The sequence below is a fragment of the Hippoglossus hippoglossus genome, chromosome 5 (assembly GCF_009819705.1).
Source record: "Hippoglossus hippoglossus isolate fHipHip1 chromosome 5, fHipHip1.pri, whole genome shotgun sequence".
NCBI classification, from domain to species: Eukaryota; Metazoa; Chordata; class Actinopteri; order Pleuronectiformes; family Pleuronectidae; genus Hippoglossus; species Hippoglossus hippoglossus.
The window spans coordinates 14,772,351-14,791,202 of NC_047155.1; the positions used below are offsets into that span (position 1 = coordinate 14,772,351).

Below are 18,852 nucleotides of genomic sequence, written 5' to 3' on the forward strand. Positions count from 1 at the left end.
TTGTATTTTCTTCATCAAAGTGGCGGAAATGGGCTTCCAAAGCATTCATTGAATTACTGCACACATAATTAATATATAGTTAAATAACAAACCAACTAAGGGGCGTGTCTTGCAGCGTTCGCCTGACATGTGCGCATGCGCAGTGCAGTGACCGCGCAGTTCCACTGGCTCCAGACGTTTGAAAGCTGCTGGCACCGTGAGCTCGTCTGTTCTGCGGCGCCTCCTCCGTCGCATCCCGGCTCAAAGTCACTGTCACGGTAAGACATCCCATCACTTCAGCGAGGCAACACATCCACCGACAAGAGACTCGAACTTTTTCAACCCCATCACTGTCCGGCGGGAATTGGCTAAGTTTGTGGTTAGCACAGAGCTCACTAGCAAGCTAGCGCTAACATGAGCAGGCTGACTTGGACGAGAGCCGATGCTGGATCAGACTATCCACTGGAGCTGGGTTAATGCTCGCCATGCCGGTTTAGATCATGTTGTCGGCTCGTGGCAATGTAGTTATAGACACATTCTATTCAGTACAACCTAAACGTTATATACGGCCCAGTTCGTTCAGTTCTCTACAGCCATGCACTCACATTTGAACTTAAAGTAGACTAGACCACCTTTAGCTTGCTAGCTTACCCGCTAGCCTGCTCAAACCGATCTGGAGTCAGCGGGGCCAACGTTGCCAGTGCCATGATAGCTGTGATAGCTGTGATAGCTTCTAACAAGCTAACGCTAACGACAGACTGCATTTATGAATGACTGAAACTATTATAAATCACAGCTTTGACTTTTTAGGTCGAGCAGTTTAACTCTGATACGTTTTGGTCACAACACGAAATGTTGAATAACTAAATCTGGCGCAGACTGTTTACTTGTAAGCGGTGTGAAGTTGTAGGAGCCGATTCACACGTTTTTGACATCATTCTTGTTAAGTATTACAAAGCATTTCAATGTGTTCTGACCCGAGGGAAGAAGGCAGAGCTCACTGTCTAACCTGCAGCCACATGCCCACTCCCTGTTTTTTCACCCCCTCAGTTACGAGCATGGAACTGAATGATGCAAACCTACAGAGCCTCACCGAGTTCCTCAGGAAAACACTGGACCCAGACCCGACACTCAGGCGTCCAGGTAAGGCATCTCAAAGACATGGCCTTAATGGCACATCTTAATGCAGTTCAGAAGGAATGTGGTCCCCATTGACCTATTTATGCTTATGTTCACTGGATTGTGAAATATCTGCTCTTGAAACCCTGTTCTTCATCTGTCTTTTTTCTTTCTTAGCTGAAAAGTTTCTTGAGTCTGTGGAGGGGAGCCAGAACTACCCCTTGTTACTTCTCACTCTGCTGGAGAAGTCGCAGGACAACGTGATCCGCGTCTGTGCAGCTGTTACATTCAAGAACTACATCAAAAGAAACTGGCGCATTGTGAGTCTCATAACAGGAAATAGATAACTATTACTTGATGTACTTGGCAGCAAAACGTATAACATCTTGAGAATCTGTGCAGAGAAAAGACAAATTCATTGTTTGTAAACTGTGATTTCAGATAAACCACATTACAGTGCTAGCTACTGTATAAGGTGTGTAATCTGGGGATAGGATGTTTTGCATAAGCACAGTTCAATAGCTCGCCCCTCAGTGTGTCTGGGGATACTTTTGCATCCGCACTTACTTTACATACACAAAATTGTAAATATCTGTACAATTCACTGCTGTTTAAGCTCTGTTTCAAGCAGTGGTATTTTGTAAGACTGTTTGTGGTGATGCATTTAAGTCCATCATAAAGTTAGGTCTACTAGACAGTTTGATCCAACTGTATGGGACAAGATATAAAGTAATATTTTGACTGTATTTGTGACTAATCTTTGCTGCGCTAGCCACGTGCACATAGTGGATTATCCTACAATTTTTTTCTTTGTTTTCCCAAAGGTTGAAGATGAACCAAACAAAATCTCTGATCCAGACCGAACAGCGATCAAAGCAAACATTGTAAACTTGATGCTCAGCAGCCCGGAACAGATTCAAAAACAGGTTCGTTCTCACATATGTTGGTGCTTGAAAGTGTCTGATTTACATCTGATTACGATGCTAAAGTAATAACCTGGTTATGTTATGTGTCTCCACAGTTGAGTGATGCCATCAGTATCATAGGCAGGGAAGATTTCCCTCAAAAATGGCCTGACCTTCTGACTGAGATGGTGACGCGCTTTAGAAGTGGAGACTTTCACATCATCAATGGAGTGCTTCGCACTGCACATTCTCTCTTCAAGAGGTAAGGCCCGCTATTTACTGGTCTAAAGCAGTTTTAATGAACTTAATACAGAAATTCTCAATTGTTTCCTGTTTTTATTTTTTTAAGGTACCGCCATGAGTTCAAATCAAATGAGCTTTGGACAGAGATAAAACTAGTGTTGGACACGTTTGCCCTGCCTCTGACAGAGCTGTTCAAGGTTGGTAATGACTTTTCAGTGTATTTATCACTACACCAGTTTTTTATAATAATACATTTGTTTGATTTAACAAATGATAATGTTCTAACTTGAATAAGTATTTATTGTCGTTCATTTTCTCCATTCTTTACCGTAGGCTACTATTGAGCTGTGTCAGACTCAAGCCACAGATGTCAATGCCTTGAAGATCCTCTTCTCCTCCCTCACACTCATCTCCAAACTTTTCTACAGTCTTAACTTCCAGGTCAGTTGAATCTTATTTTAGTTTGGTGTTTTTGACAGTTTGTCTCTTAGATTAGATTAATCAATTTTCCAATACATATGGCAACCAACTATAGACCTCCCTGTGTGCTTCTCCAGCTGAACACTGAGTAATGTTTTTCACTGGGTTGTAAACAGTTTTACCAACTATTGCAGTCTGATACATGTACGAGAATGAAAAAAATTAAAGTTAACGTTTTTAATATTGGAATTGCATTGTCAGAGTAATTATTGATAAATTGTAATAAATTGGTAATTGCTGCACGGCAATCATATCATTTTCAAAAACAGTTGTATTTTCTCCATAAATAGGTTTTGTCAGCTTCTGTTTCTTTAGTGATTAATTTAAATGTATACACTAAAATGATTGGATATGAAACATTAACCTTGGGCTGTACCCTACATTATTATTCAGGACCTTCCAGAGTTTTTTGAAGACAACATGGAAACCTGGATGACCAATTTCCACGGCTTACTGACTTTGGATAATAAGCTTTTACAGACTGAGGTGAGTTGTATTTATTTTCTACTCATGCAATACTAACTGCTATTCTTTAAACACATTTTGAATAAACATTTGTGTCTCTGTTGTGACACCTCTCCAGGATGAGGAGGAAGCTGGTCTCCTGGAGCTTCTGAAGTCTCAGATCTGCGACAACGCTGCTCTCTACGCTCAGAAGTATGATGAAGAATTCCAGCCTTATCTTCCCCGCTTTGTCACTGCCATCTGGAACCTTTTAGTTTCTACCGGCCAGGAAGTCAAGTATGACCTGGTGAGAGCACTGGTGCCGGTTTTCTGTGTTTTTTTATTTTCAAGTCCCCTTTCCCTGTTCTAACAATACACCTCGTCTTTGTTGCAGCTTGTGAGCAATGCTATCCAGTTCTTGGCTTCAGTCTGTGAAAGGCCACACTACAAACATCTATTCGAGGACCAGAATACACTCACTAGCATTTGCGAAAAGGTCATTGTGCCCAACATGGAGTTCAGGAGTAAGTAAATGCTTTGTTCTGAGTTATCAGATTGCACCTGTAAATGTTATCGGTAGAAGACAGAATCAGGGCTCTGCCTGCTTGAACACAAACATGTACTTATGTACTGTTTTAAACTGACCAGATTATCTGTAATGTCCAATCAGGTGCAGATGAGGAGGCTTTTGAAGACAATTCTGAGGAATACATCCGAAGGGACCTGGAAGGATCTGGTAAAGATTTGTGTTATTGATTATTTTCCCTTCAAATGCAAATTAGTCTTATAATAATATTATGAACACACGACATGTGTTACTCCTCTGGAATTTGTGTGTTTGACTGTTTGGAAAACAAGTCAAAGTACATATCCATAGCTAATTAATCACTTGGTTGGTGAACGGCGTCTGAAATTTCCACATATACACAGGTAATCATGGACAGTTAACAAAACCATGCCAACAGTAATCATTATCTCATCCTTCCTCAGACATCGACACTCGTCGGAGGGCGGCATGTGACTTGGTGAGAGGCCTTTGTAAGTTTTTCGAGGGCCCAGTCACAGCGATCTTCTCTGGATATGTGAACTCTATGCTGACAGAGTATGCAAAGAACCCTGGGCAGAACTGGAAACACAAAGATGCTGCCATCTATTTGGTCACATCACTGGCATCTAAAGCCCAGACACAGAAGGTAAGTTGTAGATAAATACTGTTAAAGGTAATTGGTGCACATTCGTGAACTCAATATTAGTTTTCAGTGCCTAAGTGTTTAATTTATTTTTATTTTTCAAATATACTTTAGCATGGAATAACACAAGCCAATGAGTTGGTGAATCTGACTGAATTCTTCGTGAATCACATCCTCACAGACTTAAAATCTCCCAATGGTAAGAAAACTTTTACGGCCTCAATATACTGTGGAGTAGCTTATTATCTCTTGTGTTAATACAGCTGGTTAACTTTTAGCTTTGATTTGATAAGTAACTTTTTAATGCGGCTGACATGGCTTTGTAATTGTATTTCAAATTTTAATGTCTTATTATTTGTGTATCCACATTTACTAACCTCAAGCACGTCTACTCTCCCTGTAGTTAATGAGTTCCCAGTGCTGAAGGCAGATGCCATTAAGTATGTCATGATCTTCAGAAGCCAGGTATGAGCTCTCACTTCCTCTGCAGGTAGTTAAATAATAATACATGAATGCATCATTTTCGGTTTCCTCTGTTCTTCAGCTTCCGAAGGAGCAGCTGCTGCAGGCAGTTCCTCTCCTGATCACTCACCTGCAGGCAGAGAGCACGGTGGAGCACACATACGCTGCTCATGCTTTGGAGAGACTGTTCACAATGAGGGGCCCCAACAACAGCACACAGTGAGTATCAAGCAATGTAGTGACACACATTCATATTGTAGATCTTTAGGTTATTGAGCGTCACTGTGCATAATTTGAAATATTCAAAATAAGTTGAGATTTATTCCCCTTTCCCAGTCTAGAACAAGGCAAGTTCATTAATATTTGAAAACAATTGTAATTGCAGCAGCAACTCACATTAGTGACGGTAGATGTTAATATTCACTTGTACACCCACTTGTTTCACACTGTAAATGAAGACCATATTGTAAGAAAGCTAATTACTAAATATCTAAAATTTACTAGTATGAATGAACTAATTACCCAAACTAGGGATGGGCATAATTAATCGACGATCGATTAATTGATCATTAAGAATTTCGTTGATGACATTATTTTTTCATCGATAAAACTAATGCATGTTCTGTTGCGTAGTGTGAGTCTTGAAGGAATGCAATGGATTTCGCTATGTGGCAGCAATTAAACATTTTACCACACGGGGCAATGTTTGAAAAAAACGCCACAGGCCTACTCAGTTACCTGCGAGTTTCCGTGTATTTCAAAAGTAAACATGAAGAGGTCACGGCGAAGTGTAGCGTGGGACCATTTTGATTTAAAAAATGACTTAGTTCACTGCCAACACTGCGAAGCTGTGTATAAGTACAACTCGGCCACGACTCAAATGATGTACCACTTGAACAACGCACATCCGATCCTGGTTCGTGGCGGTGCATCCTGCTCTCGGTCTCAACCTAGCATCAACTCGGTGTTAGCACGGAGGAGCTGCGATGCGCAACGAGCAGAGAAAATTACCCAACGGATCTGCAAGTTCATCGAGATGGATATGCTACCCTTAAGTATTGTTGAGGGCGAAGGTTTTACAACTGATAAACTTATTGGAACCGGCATATCACATTCCGTCACGACGGGAGCTTCTAGCTGTCGGCTCCGCTGCTTAAGAGTACAGCAGCGCATATTTTCAAGTGTAACCATTGAACGGATCCCGTTTAACTGCCACAAGAGTTGTTCATCTTGTAATAAAGATCTCAATGAGGAAACGCGCTGTGTTTTTTCTATTTTCACTGCATTTTAATATAGCCTATAAATAGTGAATTTTAATATAAAAATATGAATGATTAATCGAAAATCGATCGTTAATTCTCCCGACGATCGATTAAGACATTTTAATCGAATGCCCATCCCTAACCCAAACCTAATATTGGGAATTTTGCATATTTCATTACTTTTTTTCCCTCCTATAGCATTGCCACAAGATTTTGACCAATGTCATAAAAAGTTCTGTTGACAAATGAGATGAAACATTGTAGAAACCTTCTCAATCCACCCATGAATCCATTTCTGTAGCTTTCTGACACATTATTTTAACTCAATCATTCTCGATCATTTTCAGTATCACTCCTACAGAGATGGCACCTTTTACTGAACAATTGCTCAGCAACTTGTTCAAGGCACTGGCTCTTCCTGGTTCTGCAGAAAACGAATACATCATGAAAGGTAAACCGGACTTTCCTCCTTTATCTGAATGCTCTACATTAATTTTCAGCGTCAGGTCAATTCCTCAGTTATTTTAAGTAGTCTCATCATATCTTTTTCCTTCTTTATTCATTTTTAAAGCCATCATGCGCAGCTTCTCCCTGCTGCAGGAGGCCATGGTTCCTTACATTCCCACTCTGATTGGTCAGCTTACTCATAAGCTCCTATCAGTCAGCAAGGTAATACATACGTTGTTATTATCCATAGTTGCAGGTAGATTTCACCAGAATGTCTATTTGGGGGAATCATGTGTAAAGTATTTATAATCTGTGTCACCTGTTTTCAGAATCCCAGCAAGCCTCACTTTAACCACTACCTGTTTGAGTCCCTGTGCCTGTCCGTCCGCATCACCTGCAAAGCCAACCCCGCTACTGTCAGCAGCTTCGAGGAGGCTCTCTTCCCGGTCTTCACTGAGATCCTTCAGAACGATGTCCAGGGTGCGTCATTGAGCCATGAAAGTGATTTTCATATTCATGTAGATGATGGTTTCATTGACAATGGAGGTAACTCAACTCATTCTCTTTGTGTCCTCTGTTACAGAGTTTCTTCCATACGTGTTCCAGGTGATGTCTCTCCTCTTAGAGATGCACTCAAACTCTATCCCCTCCTCCTACATGGCTTTATTCCCTCACCTGCTGCAGCCTGTGCTCTGGGAGCGGACAGGAAATATCCCCCCTCTGGTGCGCCTGCTTCAGGCTTACCTGGAGAAAGGAGGTGCCAGTATTGCCAGCTCGGCTTCAGATAAAATAGTAAGTGATAGCGGTGTTGTGTGCAGTAGAGACTATTGCAATATTTTACTTGTCTGCAGTTGAGTACACTGATTCACTGCAACGTGAGTGTTAATGCTGTAATCGAATTCTTCTTCCTCAGCCTGGTTTGCTTGGGGTTTTCCAAAAGCTTATTGCCTCTAAGGCCAATGACCATCAAGGATTTTACCTCCTCAACAGCATCATAGAGCACATGCCCCCGTAAGTCCAATATAATTGTTCAATCTGAAGTGAAAAGTATTACCTGGACAAACTTATAGGTTTATGTTGCGGCAAGTTTTGTAGACTACTCACGTTATTTTTTTTCTCTTGCCAGGGAATCAATCATTCAGTACAGGAAGCAGATCTACATTTTGCTCTTCCAGAGGCTCCAAAGCTCCAAAACCACCAAGTTCATCAAGAGTAAGTTCTGTCATCACACTAATTCATCTGTGTTAGTGAGAAACCACATGAGTCTTGAGCTCTGACAGAAAAAATGATTCAGTCTCTGGTGTCATTGTCACTGTCTGTTGATAATAACGAGTCTTAAGTGTTAAAGTTTTCTCCTTTTTTCTTTTCTCCAAGGTTTCCTGGTGTTTATCAACTTGTATTGCGTCAAATACGGAGCAATTGCACTTCAGGAGGTTTTTGACAGCATCCAGCCTAAGTAAGTGTATTTTCAATGTAAACCACAAGGTGTTGACAGAAAACACACTGATGGCCGACTGCAGATATGTCGTAGAACACATCACTGCAGCATTTAGACAGTGGTAACATGACAAGTTATATTAACCAATCCAACTCTTTACACCTGCCTTACTCACTGTGACGAGGAACCATTTCTAGAAACAGGACTTTAAAGAAATGTTGTGACGATCACAATATCAGATTTTCACGATATGATTATTGTGGCCGAAAGAATTCATGATGATTATGAAATGATAATGTTTGTTAATAATAATTAGTTATTTATCGTAAATTTCCTATTAATGTTATACATTATTATATTATTTATTGTAGATTTTTGTCAACAGTGTAATATGCCCCACAAACGTTCTCAATCCCAGTGCATTTTTATGTTCCCCAAGACCTGTAGAAAAATGTATAAATCCTGTTTTCTTTTTTGTATTGCAGAATGTTTGGTATGGTGTTGGAGAAAATAATTGTTCCAGAGGTACAGAAGGTTTCTGGACCAGTTGAGAAGAAGATCTGTGCTGTTGGCATCACCAAGATCCTTACAGAGTGTCCTGCAATGATGGACACAGAGTACACTAAAATCTGGTAAGAAAGTGGCTGAATGAAAATACGAACCTTGACTTTCTATCCTTCTTGCCGTTACTTAGCTATACAAGCAGCTATACATCCAGCACTGTTGTCATATTCAGTTCACATTTAAATCTGTTGGGGTAAAAATGTAATAATAAATCACCAGTTTTTATCATATCTGAACCTTTTCCAGTAGAACCCAAAGCTTAAGTTACTAAGCCGTAAATGGGCAAGTAAACAATCTTAATGTGGTAGAGTGGGAAACACTTTTACAATACATATCATGATGCAGGTTGTTTTAATTTGTTGCAACAAGTCACACTAATGGTAATCATTTGGATTTTCCTGTATCTGTCCAGGACGCCTCTGCTCCAAGCCCTCATCGGTCTGTTTGAGTTACCAGAAGACGACAGCATCCCAGATGATGAGCACTTCATCGACATCGAGGACACACCAGGGTACCAGACGGCATTCTCACAGCTCGCCTTTGCTGGGAAGAAGGAGCACGACCCCATTGGAGATGCTGTTGGAAATCCAAAGATCCTGCTGGCCCAGTCACTCCACAAGCTTTCTACTGCCTGTCCAGGAAGGGTACGTTTGAACACGCAGGAAGTGATCTTCAGAAGCAATACCCAATGTGTTTCACAACATAAGTCACTATGACTTGGTTTAGTTTTGTTTGGAATAAAACGACTGTTAACATGATTGTTTTCTTCTTGTCTCCATTTATTGTGGCGCAGGTTCCTTCAATGCTGAGCACCAGCCTGAATGCAGAAGCCCTCCAGTACCTGCAGGGCTATTTACAGGCAGCCACTGTGCAGTTGCTTTGAAACTGATGTGATGAGGAGACCACAATACGCTGCAGGAGTGGCCACAGTGGCCTCGGGTCACACAGCAGACCTGCTTCAGCTGAACTTTAAGTCTTTTACAGATTTTGGTTTTGACGTGACGGTTAAACAATGGATTTGTCGGAGGAATAATCATTTTGCCTGAATTCAGGGTGTGTTCTCAGATGGAAGCTTTTTTGTTTTAAAGGGTTTTTAAAAAGACACGAACAAACGTTGACATTACTCAATTACAGTTTAGGCCCTTGGTTTTGCTGTGTAGCAAAAGGCTAACAAGATGTTGAGTTCTGATACAATTGTCAGTTTATTTCAACAACAACAACAGCAGCATTGGATGTAAATTTCAACAGTATTGTGGAATGATGAAATAATGACAATTCTTATTGGAAGGATTTCTTTTTGTATGTTTGATTTCCTTTTTACGGTTCTGGAGACTCCAGTCTGGCTCAACACAACGCTCAATATTCTTCTGTTGCATGTTTCCTGTAGATTTGTTTGTCTTAGTCTTTGTTTCTGCACTGTTTGTTAATGTGAATAAAAAGAGGCACTTGTATAGATCTGGTACTGTTGAGGTCTCTTCACTGTTTTGTTTTTTTTAATAGTAATTTGGATTTATATTGGACTGTGAATCTTACTGGCCTCCAATGTAGACATCAACAACTTGGTTATTTGTAACTGGAAATAACCATTATTCACGGAGAGTCACTATATTGCTACGAGTCAAGTTTTCCATGCAGCCTGAGATTGAGTAGATATTGGGCTCCCCCTTCAGATAACAAATTCATATATTAAGAATGTATAGTAGGAGCCTTTGGTGCTTCAATTGGTCCATTATTCAACAAAGTTATAAAACAGTCAAGTGTTAGGAGGATTTTATGTGGCCGTTGGATGCCTTCATTTCAACGTTCTTGATGAAGGGCAGCATACATTTGTCTCCTCCCATGAAGCGATATGTTGCCACGTTCGCCTCCCACGGTAACAACCTAGAGATGGAAAACAAATGAGCCGTTTTATTTCTAGCTTGGTCCAAGAATGTAAACTCTACCTGAGTCCTGTGAATTACTTACGCTCGTGTGAGGAAGGGGATGTACATGATGCGAGGGATGCAGATCATTTGCTGTTCGGCTAAAATGGCCTTCATGGATTGCTGCACGGTGTAAAGCGGTTCCAGAGGTGGAATCAGACCCCTGAGCTCCTTCCTGTCAGATCCCAAACAAGTACAAGAGTAAAGCATCCATTTTTGTTCTAATGTTACCAAAGCAAATGTGGATTCTCACCTGATCTCACAGCCTGCAAACATCCCAGTGTCTACAATATAAGGGCAGACTAAAGTGGTTTTGATGCCGTCCAGTTCCTCTGCCAGCAGCTCATGTGTCAGTGATTCATGGAAACCAACAGCTCCAAATTTACTCGCACAGTAATCCTGCAGGAAAGAGCAGATCCCAGAACAGGATCCGTTGAAATGATTTGTTAGTTACCAGTAAGTGCCTTTAAATGGATTGTTCTAACGTGTCTGCTCAGTTTGTGGTTGGGGATGTCATTGGATTTTACCTCCACACATGCTGTGCTGAAGAGTCCGAGAGCACTGGCGATGGTAACAATGTGTCCGTGGTTCTTTTCTTTCATCTGAGGCAGGAAGGCCTTTGTCATCTGTTGAAAGGTTATTTAAAAACATTTAATAGAAAAAGATGACTTGAATAATCCATAAATGCCCTCTGTGACCTACGTTGTGAATCCTTTCAAAGTGAATGTACTGACTGGACCTGCGTGGTGATTTTATATGAAAGAAGTCAGATGAATACATGTTAACCTGGTGCTGTAGAGGACAAATACCTTCAGTTTTCATAAGGCTGTGGCTCAGGAGGTAAAGAGGGTCAACTGCAAACCTGGAAGCTGCTGGTTCAATCCTGTATATGTGTCTGTGCATGTGACTTCTACTGCAAAGCACTGGTCGATAAGACTGGAAAAATGCTGTATAAATACAGATCATTTAACATATATTTGGAGGAACTGACAACTTGACCGGAGCTACAAAGAACCATGTTTTGCCGCAGGTTCTCCTTATTGTCCATTTGATGAAACAACCATAAAACAACTGTGCAGGTTTGATTTACTGTAGATTTGGTCAGTGTGGACACTATATATATATATATATATATACATGATTGACACCTCAAACCATTTAATTTTGAAGATGTGAAAATAAAAAAAAGGTTTTAAGCTCATAATGTGCTCATGATGTTTAACCTTATATCTCAAAGCTGGGGCCATGTGATATTCCAGCATTGAAATACTGTACAAAGAGCACAGCATGGGGGGTATTTGGAATTAAAAGATGATCTGCTGCTCATTTTTCCCACACCATCACAGGCTGTGGTTCCAGTGTCTTTCCCATTAAGTGCATTAGAGAGTGTAAAAAAGGCGCATTCACAAAAATGTAAAAGCCCACCCACCCACTGTATGTGTGTCTGTTATATCCAGTATATTTGATGCTAATGAGCTTATACTTTTATTGTACAGGCATGAGACTCGGGCTGTAAGAGGATCAAGTGCAGAATCACATGCTGTCTTTACTGGTGGACTCGCGTGCATGGGCTTCTATTATTCTGTGGATGAGTGCATGTATACCCCCCCCCCTTCCCCCTCTCCCCCTCTCTCCCTCTCTCCTTCTCTCACACACGCAGGTTTGCACAGCTTCCACAGCTTTGCACAGAAGACCAATTCTTGCCAAAACCTAATCTTGACCTGACCACAGTTCCCATCTTGCCACTAACCTTAACCAGCACCACAGAAATGCCCCAAGCAGGGGTGGGAAATGTCCCTGAATGTCCTCACTGGTCCGTGTGGGCACACACACGACCTTGTACTTCGATCTTGATGGGGACACTCGTTGGCGTGACCCTAACCCCAAATTAATTCTAACCAGAGTCTTAACCCTTTAACAGGCCTTTTTTTTAAAGTGAGGAGCGGTCAACAATGTTAAATGTCTCAAAATGGACCTCGCAAAGATACAAGTACAAGCAAACACCCCCACACACACACACCCACACACACACACACACACACACACACACACACACACACACACACACACACACACACACACACACACACACAGAACACAATCCCAGTGGAACAGTCTGCTCTCTGATCCCTTCACGCATCAGTGCGCACAGTGTCCGGAGCCCAGCGGGATGTTATGTGAATGGACGTTACGTAATCCATGTCAGACTGTTTCATCACATCCGCTCTGTGTCACTCAGATGGAGTTTCGCGGTTTGGAGAAAGTGTTTGTACGTAAAAAGGTGCGTGCGTAAAGTCTCACCCAGAAGAGCGCGTGGCAGTTGACCAGCAGGGTCCTCTCCAGGATCTCGTCGGGACAGTCCAGCAGCCTCCTCCCGGCCACCACGCCCGCGTTGTTCACCAGTATCGTCACATCCCCGACCTCCGCCCTCACCCGGTCCGCCACCTCGTAGATGCTGGGGCGCTTGGACAGATCCACCGTGTACGTGTGCACCTCCACTCCCACTTCCCGCGCCAGCTCGGCGGTCTTCTCGTTGGCGGCCGTGTTGCAGTCCCACAGCACCAGGCGCGCGCCCTCTTTGGCGAACTCCAGGGCGAACAGGCGCCCCAGCGCGCCCCCGGCCCCAGTTATCAGGCACAGCTCCCCGTCGATGCTCTTGAGCCTCGGCCGGAGGATGGTCTGGACGATCGCAGCCAGGATGGAGTAGGTCAGGTCGATGAGCATCAGCAGCAGGTCCACGATGAAGATCATGATGCTGCGGTCCTGTCTCGCCCCTCTGCGCCCTGGAGAAGTGAAATACCCCCCCACACACACCGCTAGGCTTTGGAGTAGATGTCTCTCAGTGTGACGCGGGATTGGATGGCCGTTTTATATAACGTGTGTGCCGGATTAGGAGGCAGACTGATGGTGGCCACGAATCCAAGGGCTTTTTGTCTGATGACTGAGGAGCTGACTTAACAGCCCCTGCGCATTCATAACAGAGGCTGCATGTGTAAAAACGAGGAGGGGATTAAGGGAAGTTCAGAGCCAAAACAACAATGTATAGATTCTTACCGTTTATTTTAAAAGCACGTGTGAAAACCAGAGCAGGCCACATTATAACTGTACATACAAGTGAATGTGCCAGTTCATTTTAAATACTCTGTAATGAATGTTACATCCCAGTGAATTTACAGTACAGGGCTTTCGACCTTAGAGTCCAGTGTTAAAGTCCTGGTCTGTAGATAGAATATGGACTTTGTCGCCCAGGCTCCTCTTGATTTTAAATTGTCCCCAAACCAACCCTCTAACCCTGTGGTGTATTGTTTCTTTTTACAAGTCAATCAGGTCTTACTCTCAGTGGGTTGAGGAATTTACCCCACAACCCTCGATTCACTTACCTGTGTCATGTGGACTGTATTGCTCAGTAAGTAAAGCATCAGGCTTTCAACCTAAGGGTTGACGGTTTAAGACTGAGTGAAGGCAAGTAACTCCTAACTTAATCATCTATTGTTCACCAGCACCTGTAGGCAATAATCAAATATGGTGGTTTCCTGTATCTTTAACCATCTGACATAATAGCAGAACCCTAATCATAAACCTAACCCTGTGGGCCAGTGCATTGCCTTTGGCTCCACATTTCAGCTGCCCAGTCTTTGGATGAAGCAGGAGAAGTCATCGACATGTATCAACAAATCCTAAACCTAGCTGCAACCCCAACCCTAACCCTAACCCTAAACTTACCAAGGTCGTAGAAACTCATAGATGGTACTAATCGATCGGGCGTGCCCGCATTAGTGGGGGTAGAGCCTACTCCCAAGTCTCTACGACATTCACCAACCCTAACCCTAACCCTAACCGCGACCCTAACCCTAAACAATATTCTCTACTGTAAAAATTAACTAATTTCTTTTACTCTGAGCTGTGTTAGACTTTTTTACCTCCGCTCAACTGACCACCAACAAACTCCTTTTGCGCAAGTATTTCATCTCAGACTGGTCATGTATGACGTGGACATTCCTTTCATCTGTTATAGAAAGTTATTTCTGATCCATGATGTGAGGTGGCTTATCCAAATCTGAGTAAAATGTTAAGTTGTTAAACTGCTTAGCACATGTGCATAGATCCCTAATCCATGAAATCTGTTTTCTCCTCTGACATTTTTTGATTCTGATGTTTTAAAACACAACAACTGTCCCTGTGATCTGTGTTTTAGTGGTGCAGAGTTAGTATCTGATGGAAATTCGTTTGGTGTCTTGAGGAAAAACTGAAGGATCCAGATCTGATACTTCTCAACTAGTGTTTATATATTTATTGATCAGCATGAATATACTTATGACCTCTGCTAGATTAAGTTTTTGTCTGTGTGTTTGTCTGTAAATTTAATCATAAAAATCATAAAAATCTCTTAAACATTGTGAGATAGGTTGTTTTTCAATATTTTGGTTGATTTCTCTGAGAATAATTCATGGATCTTGATTGGAAAAAAACAGACATGTTCATGGGACTGATATTTATGAGTGTGTGTAGTCATTCACTACTTAGTGCCATTGCATTCATGCTGTTATCATTATTATCATTATTACATATCATTACTGTTTTTGTCATTATAACAACAGCCAGTCAGTGTTTGAACAACTCTCCCTGGTCTCTCCCGCCCTCTCTTCCCCGCTCTCTTTCTTCTCTGCCCCATTTTCCGTCCACCTCTCCTCTCTCTCCCATTTCTCTCCACCCACATGGTTCTGAGATTCTTTCACCGTTGTCAAGTGCTGCTCATTGTTAGAACTCTAGGTTTTCTCTATAATATCACAAGACCTTGACCTTAAGTGCCATGAGAATACATATAAAATGTAACTGAATTTAAAGAAGTCAAAGTTTAAGAAACTGAAACATAATCAAACAAGTCATCTGTGGTATTTATCTAAATAATGTTTGTCTAATGTTGAACACTAGAAGGGGCTGTTGTCTAAGTTATACAGTCTCCATTCACAAAACACAAACTCTGTCACTGCACAATCTCACCAGCTTCCTCTCATGTGTCACATTCCTGTTGAACATGTATTCAGTGTTTTTTATAAAAACACATCAAAGTGAATAAAGTGAAGCTCTTTAGACCAAACTCTGGATTATTGTCTTTTATTAAGCATCAATCAGTAAAATTGCTTCAAAATTGCTCAGCTTCTCAGATGATATTTACAAGTTCAGTGTGACAGAGTTTTTAATAGCGCTACATGCGTCGAACAACAGGGGACCACAGAGATAATATTCTACAAAGTCGACTGGTAGAAAGTATGAAACTTTACAAAACCGACATTTCCCCCCAGACACAGTAATGGGCAGCACACAGACCAGTGAGATCTGAGCAGAGCTGATTTATTCCCTGAAGAAGAACAAGAAGAATAAGGGCAAGAGTCTTAGAATTAAATGATGTGTCTGTATTTGGCTTAAACCTCTTGTGCAATGTTTTATTGTGCTGAAAGAAAAATGGTTATCTAATAGCATTTAATCTTGTGCTTTTGAAAACTGTGTTATTCGAACCACTATGTCTGCACTTGTATGCTGACGCGTTTATTTGCATGGATGCTAGACTGCAGAGGATTTAATAAAGAAAATAAATAAAGTGCAGTTCAGGAGAAAAGAAGAGAAAGAAAGAAAAGATATAAAAAGCATTGACATTGGTGACATCACCCGACAGACAAAATAGCTTTAACCATTTCAAAAGACTATTGCTTGTTTTGAGTAACTGGTTAATCCACCGTGATTAGAGGCTCAAGTCCACAGATTTCTCAATATTTTCCACATGTCTGACTGTTGTGTGGTGAATATTAATTAACTCTTCTCTCCTCGTTGTGTAAAACCACACTCCCTCTTGTTTTTTATCCATCTAATCTTTTTCCTCGGTGTCTTACTCCTTCAGTAGTGAAAGTCCTATGACGATTTGTCAGTTTGACATTTTTCTCACATTACTATGCAGCATTAAGCGTCGGCCTGCAACAAATCCCTCACACCACTGACTGTTTGTGTAGTCTGCTTAAAGCCTCCAGACTCTTTCTTGCCAAGTTTGTTCCTCGGGATCCAGTGACAGCATCTGACCAAATGCTTTGCATTGTAACTGAGCTTTTCCTGCTGACCCAGACATTGCTTGATGGCCAAGATAATATTTATAGAATCACAGAAATGAACACATCCTCAACCCAACAGCCATTTTTGCTTTGTCACTTTCTGCGAAACTCTCAAGCTCGAGGACGCTCCTTGAATTTCATTTCTCATTTGCAGAATAGCATGGAAGCCCTCTCGCCTCTGGAATGCTGCACCCTCTCAAACGATGAAAGAAGAGCTCACAGTCAGTTTTTTTGATGAGGGTCTTGTCTGAGTTAAAGAGGTGTTTAGGCTGAAGTTGGACATGGGGCGAGGGAACAGAACGCCTCAGCCATCATTAGGAATGTCAGTTTTAATCAGGCTGACAGCGCTGCTGCACTGCTCCCTCTACCACACACTGCTTCTTCCTATTCCATTCACATTTCACACACTCTCTCTCCCCGGGACTCAGCAGCTGAAGTGAACAGCATAGTTTCAGACGTACACTGCAGTGGTCAGGCTCCTATCCGCCCTTTTAATTAGCTGCAACGTGTGCCAGATTCTTTGAGAAATAAAGGAATGATGAATGAAAGGCCCCAAAATCTACTTTTCTGCTTACATCATTTCTTTAATAATTCATCCTTCAGCAGACTGAAGCCACAGGTGAGGGGAACAACGAATGAACAGGTGAACAGAATATAAAGCCTGTGAGTGTCTGCCATGTGTTATTTGAGTCTTTTTCAAATTACAGTATGTTGTTTGCATCAAATGTGAGACAGCCAGTCATATCAAGCATCGCCATGGAAACAGTGGCCATTCACTCTTCTGAGTGAGTCTGCACCTGTTTGTTTTTTTGTGGATTGGGACTTTTTTCCCCTGTAAATACTCGACGCATTTAGGTGTCAAGTGCACGAGGAAAGACATCAGAGGAAGTGTGACAGCACGACGACCATCTTCTCTGTGTGTTTGTTTGCTGTAAAGTTTATTTAATTGTCATTCAGGCTCCGTACGACAGCGACAGTGAGTGAGCGGGGGCAGGCGTTAGTTAAAAGCAAAGGCACAGAAATAACTAACTCTTATTAATCTAATGTTGCAAACAACCAACAACTGAGCACTAATTTTAAGCATAATAATTTACTACAAAAGAAAAGCTGCTTTGCAGCAGCATGCTTTCATGATATGTTGTAAAGTTGACAATGTTATAAAACTACGCTTGCATGATAAATGCAACAGAGAGCATGAGAGCACCAGATAATAAAACAAAACACTGAGATTGGTCACATGTTTGGACTCCGGTGCACACAGAAAAGCAGGATGCAGGACGTTTGGTTGAGTTGAAGTGACCTGCGGACACACAGTGCACCTCCATGCTGTTTGGGTGGAGGCGTTGCTGTATATGTAACCTCAAGGTGGCTTATCATGTGAACTCAAACGAGCATAATGTTCTGGATTTCTTGGAGCAAATCCTGCAGGGAACCACAGAGTGTAAATAATCAAATTAGCTTTTTAAACGGGTGTAAAATAAAGTGCTGTGTTCCTTCTGCATTAGCCTTCTTCTGTCTTTGCTCCTCCGTCAACAGCTTTTCTCCTTCAGATGCCAGTCCTGTGTTCTCCATCCTACACCTTTGTACTGAATGAGCAGGTACGGCTCCCTGAAATATGTCAGATTCGGCTGCTGCGACAAGGAATGCTTTCATTTCTAACATCTTCAGATAAAACAGTAAAACCTCTTCATCATCTGTATCTGAAAGAACAATTCTTTGGTTCTTCACATTGCACAAAGGTTAAAGGGACAGACAGTAACAGCGAGACGGTAGCAAACAATACAAATGCATCTACTGTAGTATAGTAATAAATGCAACTCCATCAGAATAATGCAGAACAGAGTGGAATTGTAAATCTATGACATTAGCACAATATATTTTATCTAAGTCCATTCTTTTATAAAATACCTTAAAAATATAATTGAATTTGATTCTTTACCTTGCACAATAAATGTGTAACTTTGTAATATTCTACTCTTGCTGTTTTACATGTACAATATTCACACTCTTGCCTGCTTACCGGATGAACTCATGAGCTCTGGTATTGGATATAAAGTTATTGTTATCAGCTACATTAGGAAGGAAAACACCTTTGTGAAAGTTTTGAAATAACGCAAGACTTTGATTTTCTCCAGATTTGTTTTGTAAAACGAACCAATCTGAGGGACACAAACAGACATTTAGAAAACCAAATGAGAATACGTAAACAAAACAAGAATAAACAACAACCTTTTTTTCTTTTTTTCCTGTGTTTGCAAAAAAAATAGTTTTCAAGTTAAGGTGCTCTCTCTCGCCG

The 18,852-nt window shown here is 41.5% G+C and overlaps 3 protein-coding genes across 3 annotated transcripts in view; 1 reads left to right on the top strand and 2 right to left on the bottom strand.

Moving 5' to 3' along the window:
* The window catches only part of LOC117761837 (olfactory receptor class A-like protein 4), a 946,130-nt gene that overhangs the window by 479,478 nt on the left and 447,800 nt on the right, over positions 1-18,852 (bottom strand). The gene's annotated exons all lie outside the window — the stretch shown is intronic.
* cse1l (CSE1 chromosome segregation 1-like (yeast)) lies at positions 121-9,999 on the top strand. Its single transcript, XM_034586011.1, has 25 exons — positions 121-257; positions 1,030-1,122; positions 1,276-1,418; positions 1,923-2,024; positions 2,120-2,265; positions 2,353-2,443; positions 2,580-2,687; positions 3,120-3,212; positions 3,310-3,477; positions 3,565-3,694; positions 3,841-3,906; positions 4,161-4,363; positions 4,475-4,559; positions 4,764-4,825; positions 4,905-5,041; positions 6,432-6,535; positions 6,656-6,753; positions 6,861-7,011; positions 7,115-7,323; positions 7,445-7,542; positions 7,658-7,743; positions 7,906-7,987; positions 8,455-8,601; positions 8,946-9,177; positions 9,327-9,999. Exons 2-25 carry the CDS (start codon positions 1,038-1,040, stop codon positions 9,414-9,416), a joined length of 2,916 nt encoding a protein of 971 aa, XP_034441902.1. The 5' UTR covers positions 121-257; positions 1,030-1,037; the 3' UTR covers positions 9,417-9,999.
* LOC117761838 (retinol dehydrogenase 10-like) lies at positions 9,902-13,281 on the bottom strand. The gene is made up of 5 exons (XM_034586121.1): positions 12,757-13,281; positions 10,983-11,081; positions 10,709-10,854; positions 10,499-10,630; positions 9,902-10,414 (listed from the first exon to the last, which is right to left on the bottom strand). Exons 1-5 carry the CDS (start codon positions 13,204-13,206, stop codon positions 10,294-10,296), a joined length of 948 nt encoding a protein of 315 aa, XP_034442012.1. The 5' UTR covers positions 13,207-13,281; the 3' UTR covers positions 9,902-10,293.

What these genes read in the sequence shown, in the direction of transcription:
- cse1l (XM_034586011.1), top strand. Translation starts at nt 1,038, where the DNA reads ATGGAACTGAATGATGCAAACCTACAGAGCCTCACCGAGTTCCTCAGG. An exon ending in AGGAAGTCAAGTATGACCTG is followed by an intron (nt 3,478 to 3,564) that starts GTGAGAGCACTG and finishes TCTTTGTTGCAG; the next exon opens with CTTGTGAGCAATGCTATCCA. An exon ending in AGCTCCTATCAGTCAGCAAG is followed by an intron (nt 6,754 to 6,860) that starts GTAATACATACG and finishes ACCTGTTTTCAG; the next exon opens with AATCCCAGCAAGCCTCACTT.
- LOC117761838 (XM_034586121.1), bottom strand. Translation starts at nt 13,206, where the DNA reads ATGATCTTCATCGTGGACCTGCTGCTGATGCTCATCGACCTGACCTAC. An exon ending in ACTGCCACGCGCTCTTCTGG is followed by an intron (nt 11,082 to 12,756) that starts GTGAGACTTTAC and finishes ACCTTTCAACAG; the next exon opens with ATGACAAAGGCCTTCCTGCC. An exon ending in TCAGCACAGCATGTGTGGAG is followed by an intron (nt 10,855 to 10,982) that starts GTAAAATCCAAT and finishes TCTTTCCTGCAG; the next exon opens with GATTACTGTGCGAGTAAATT.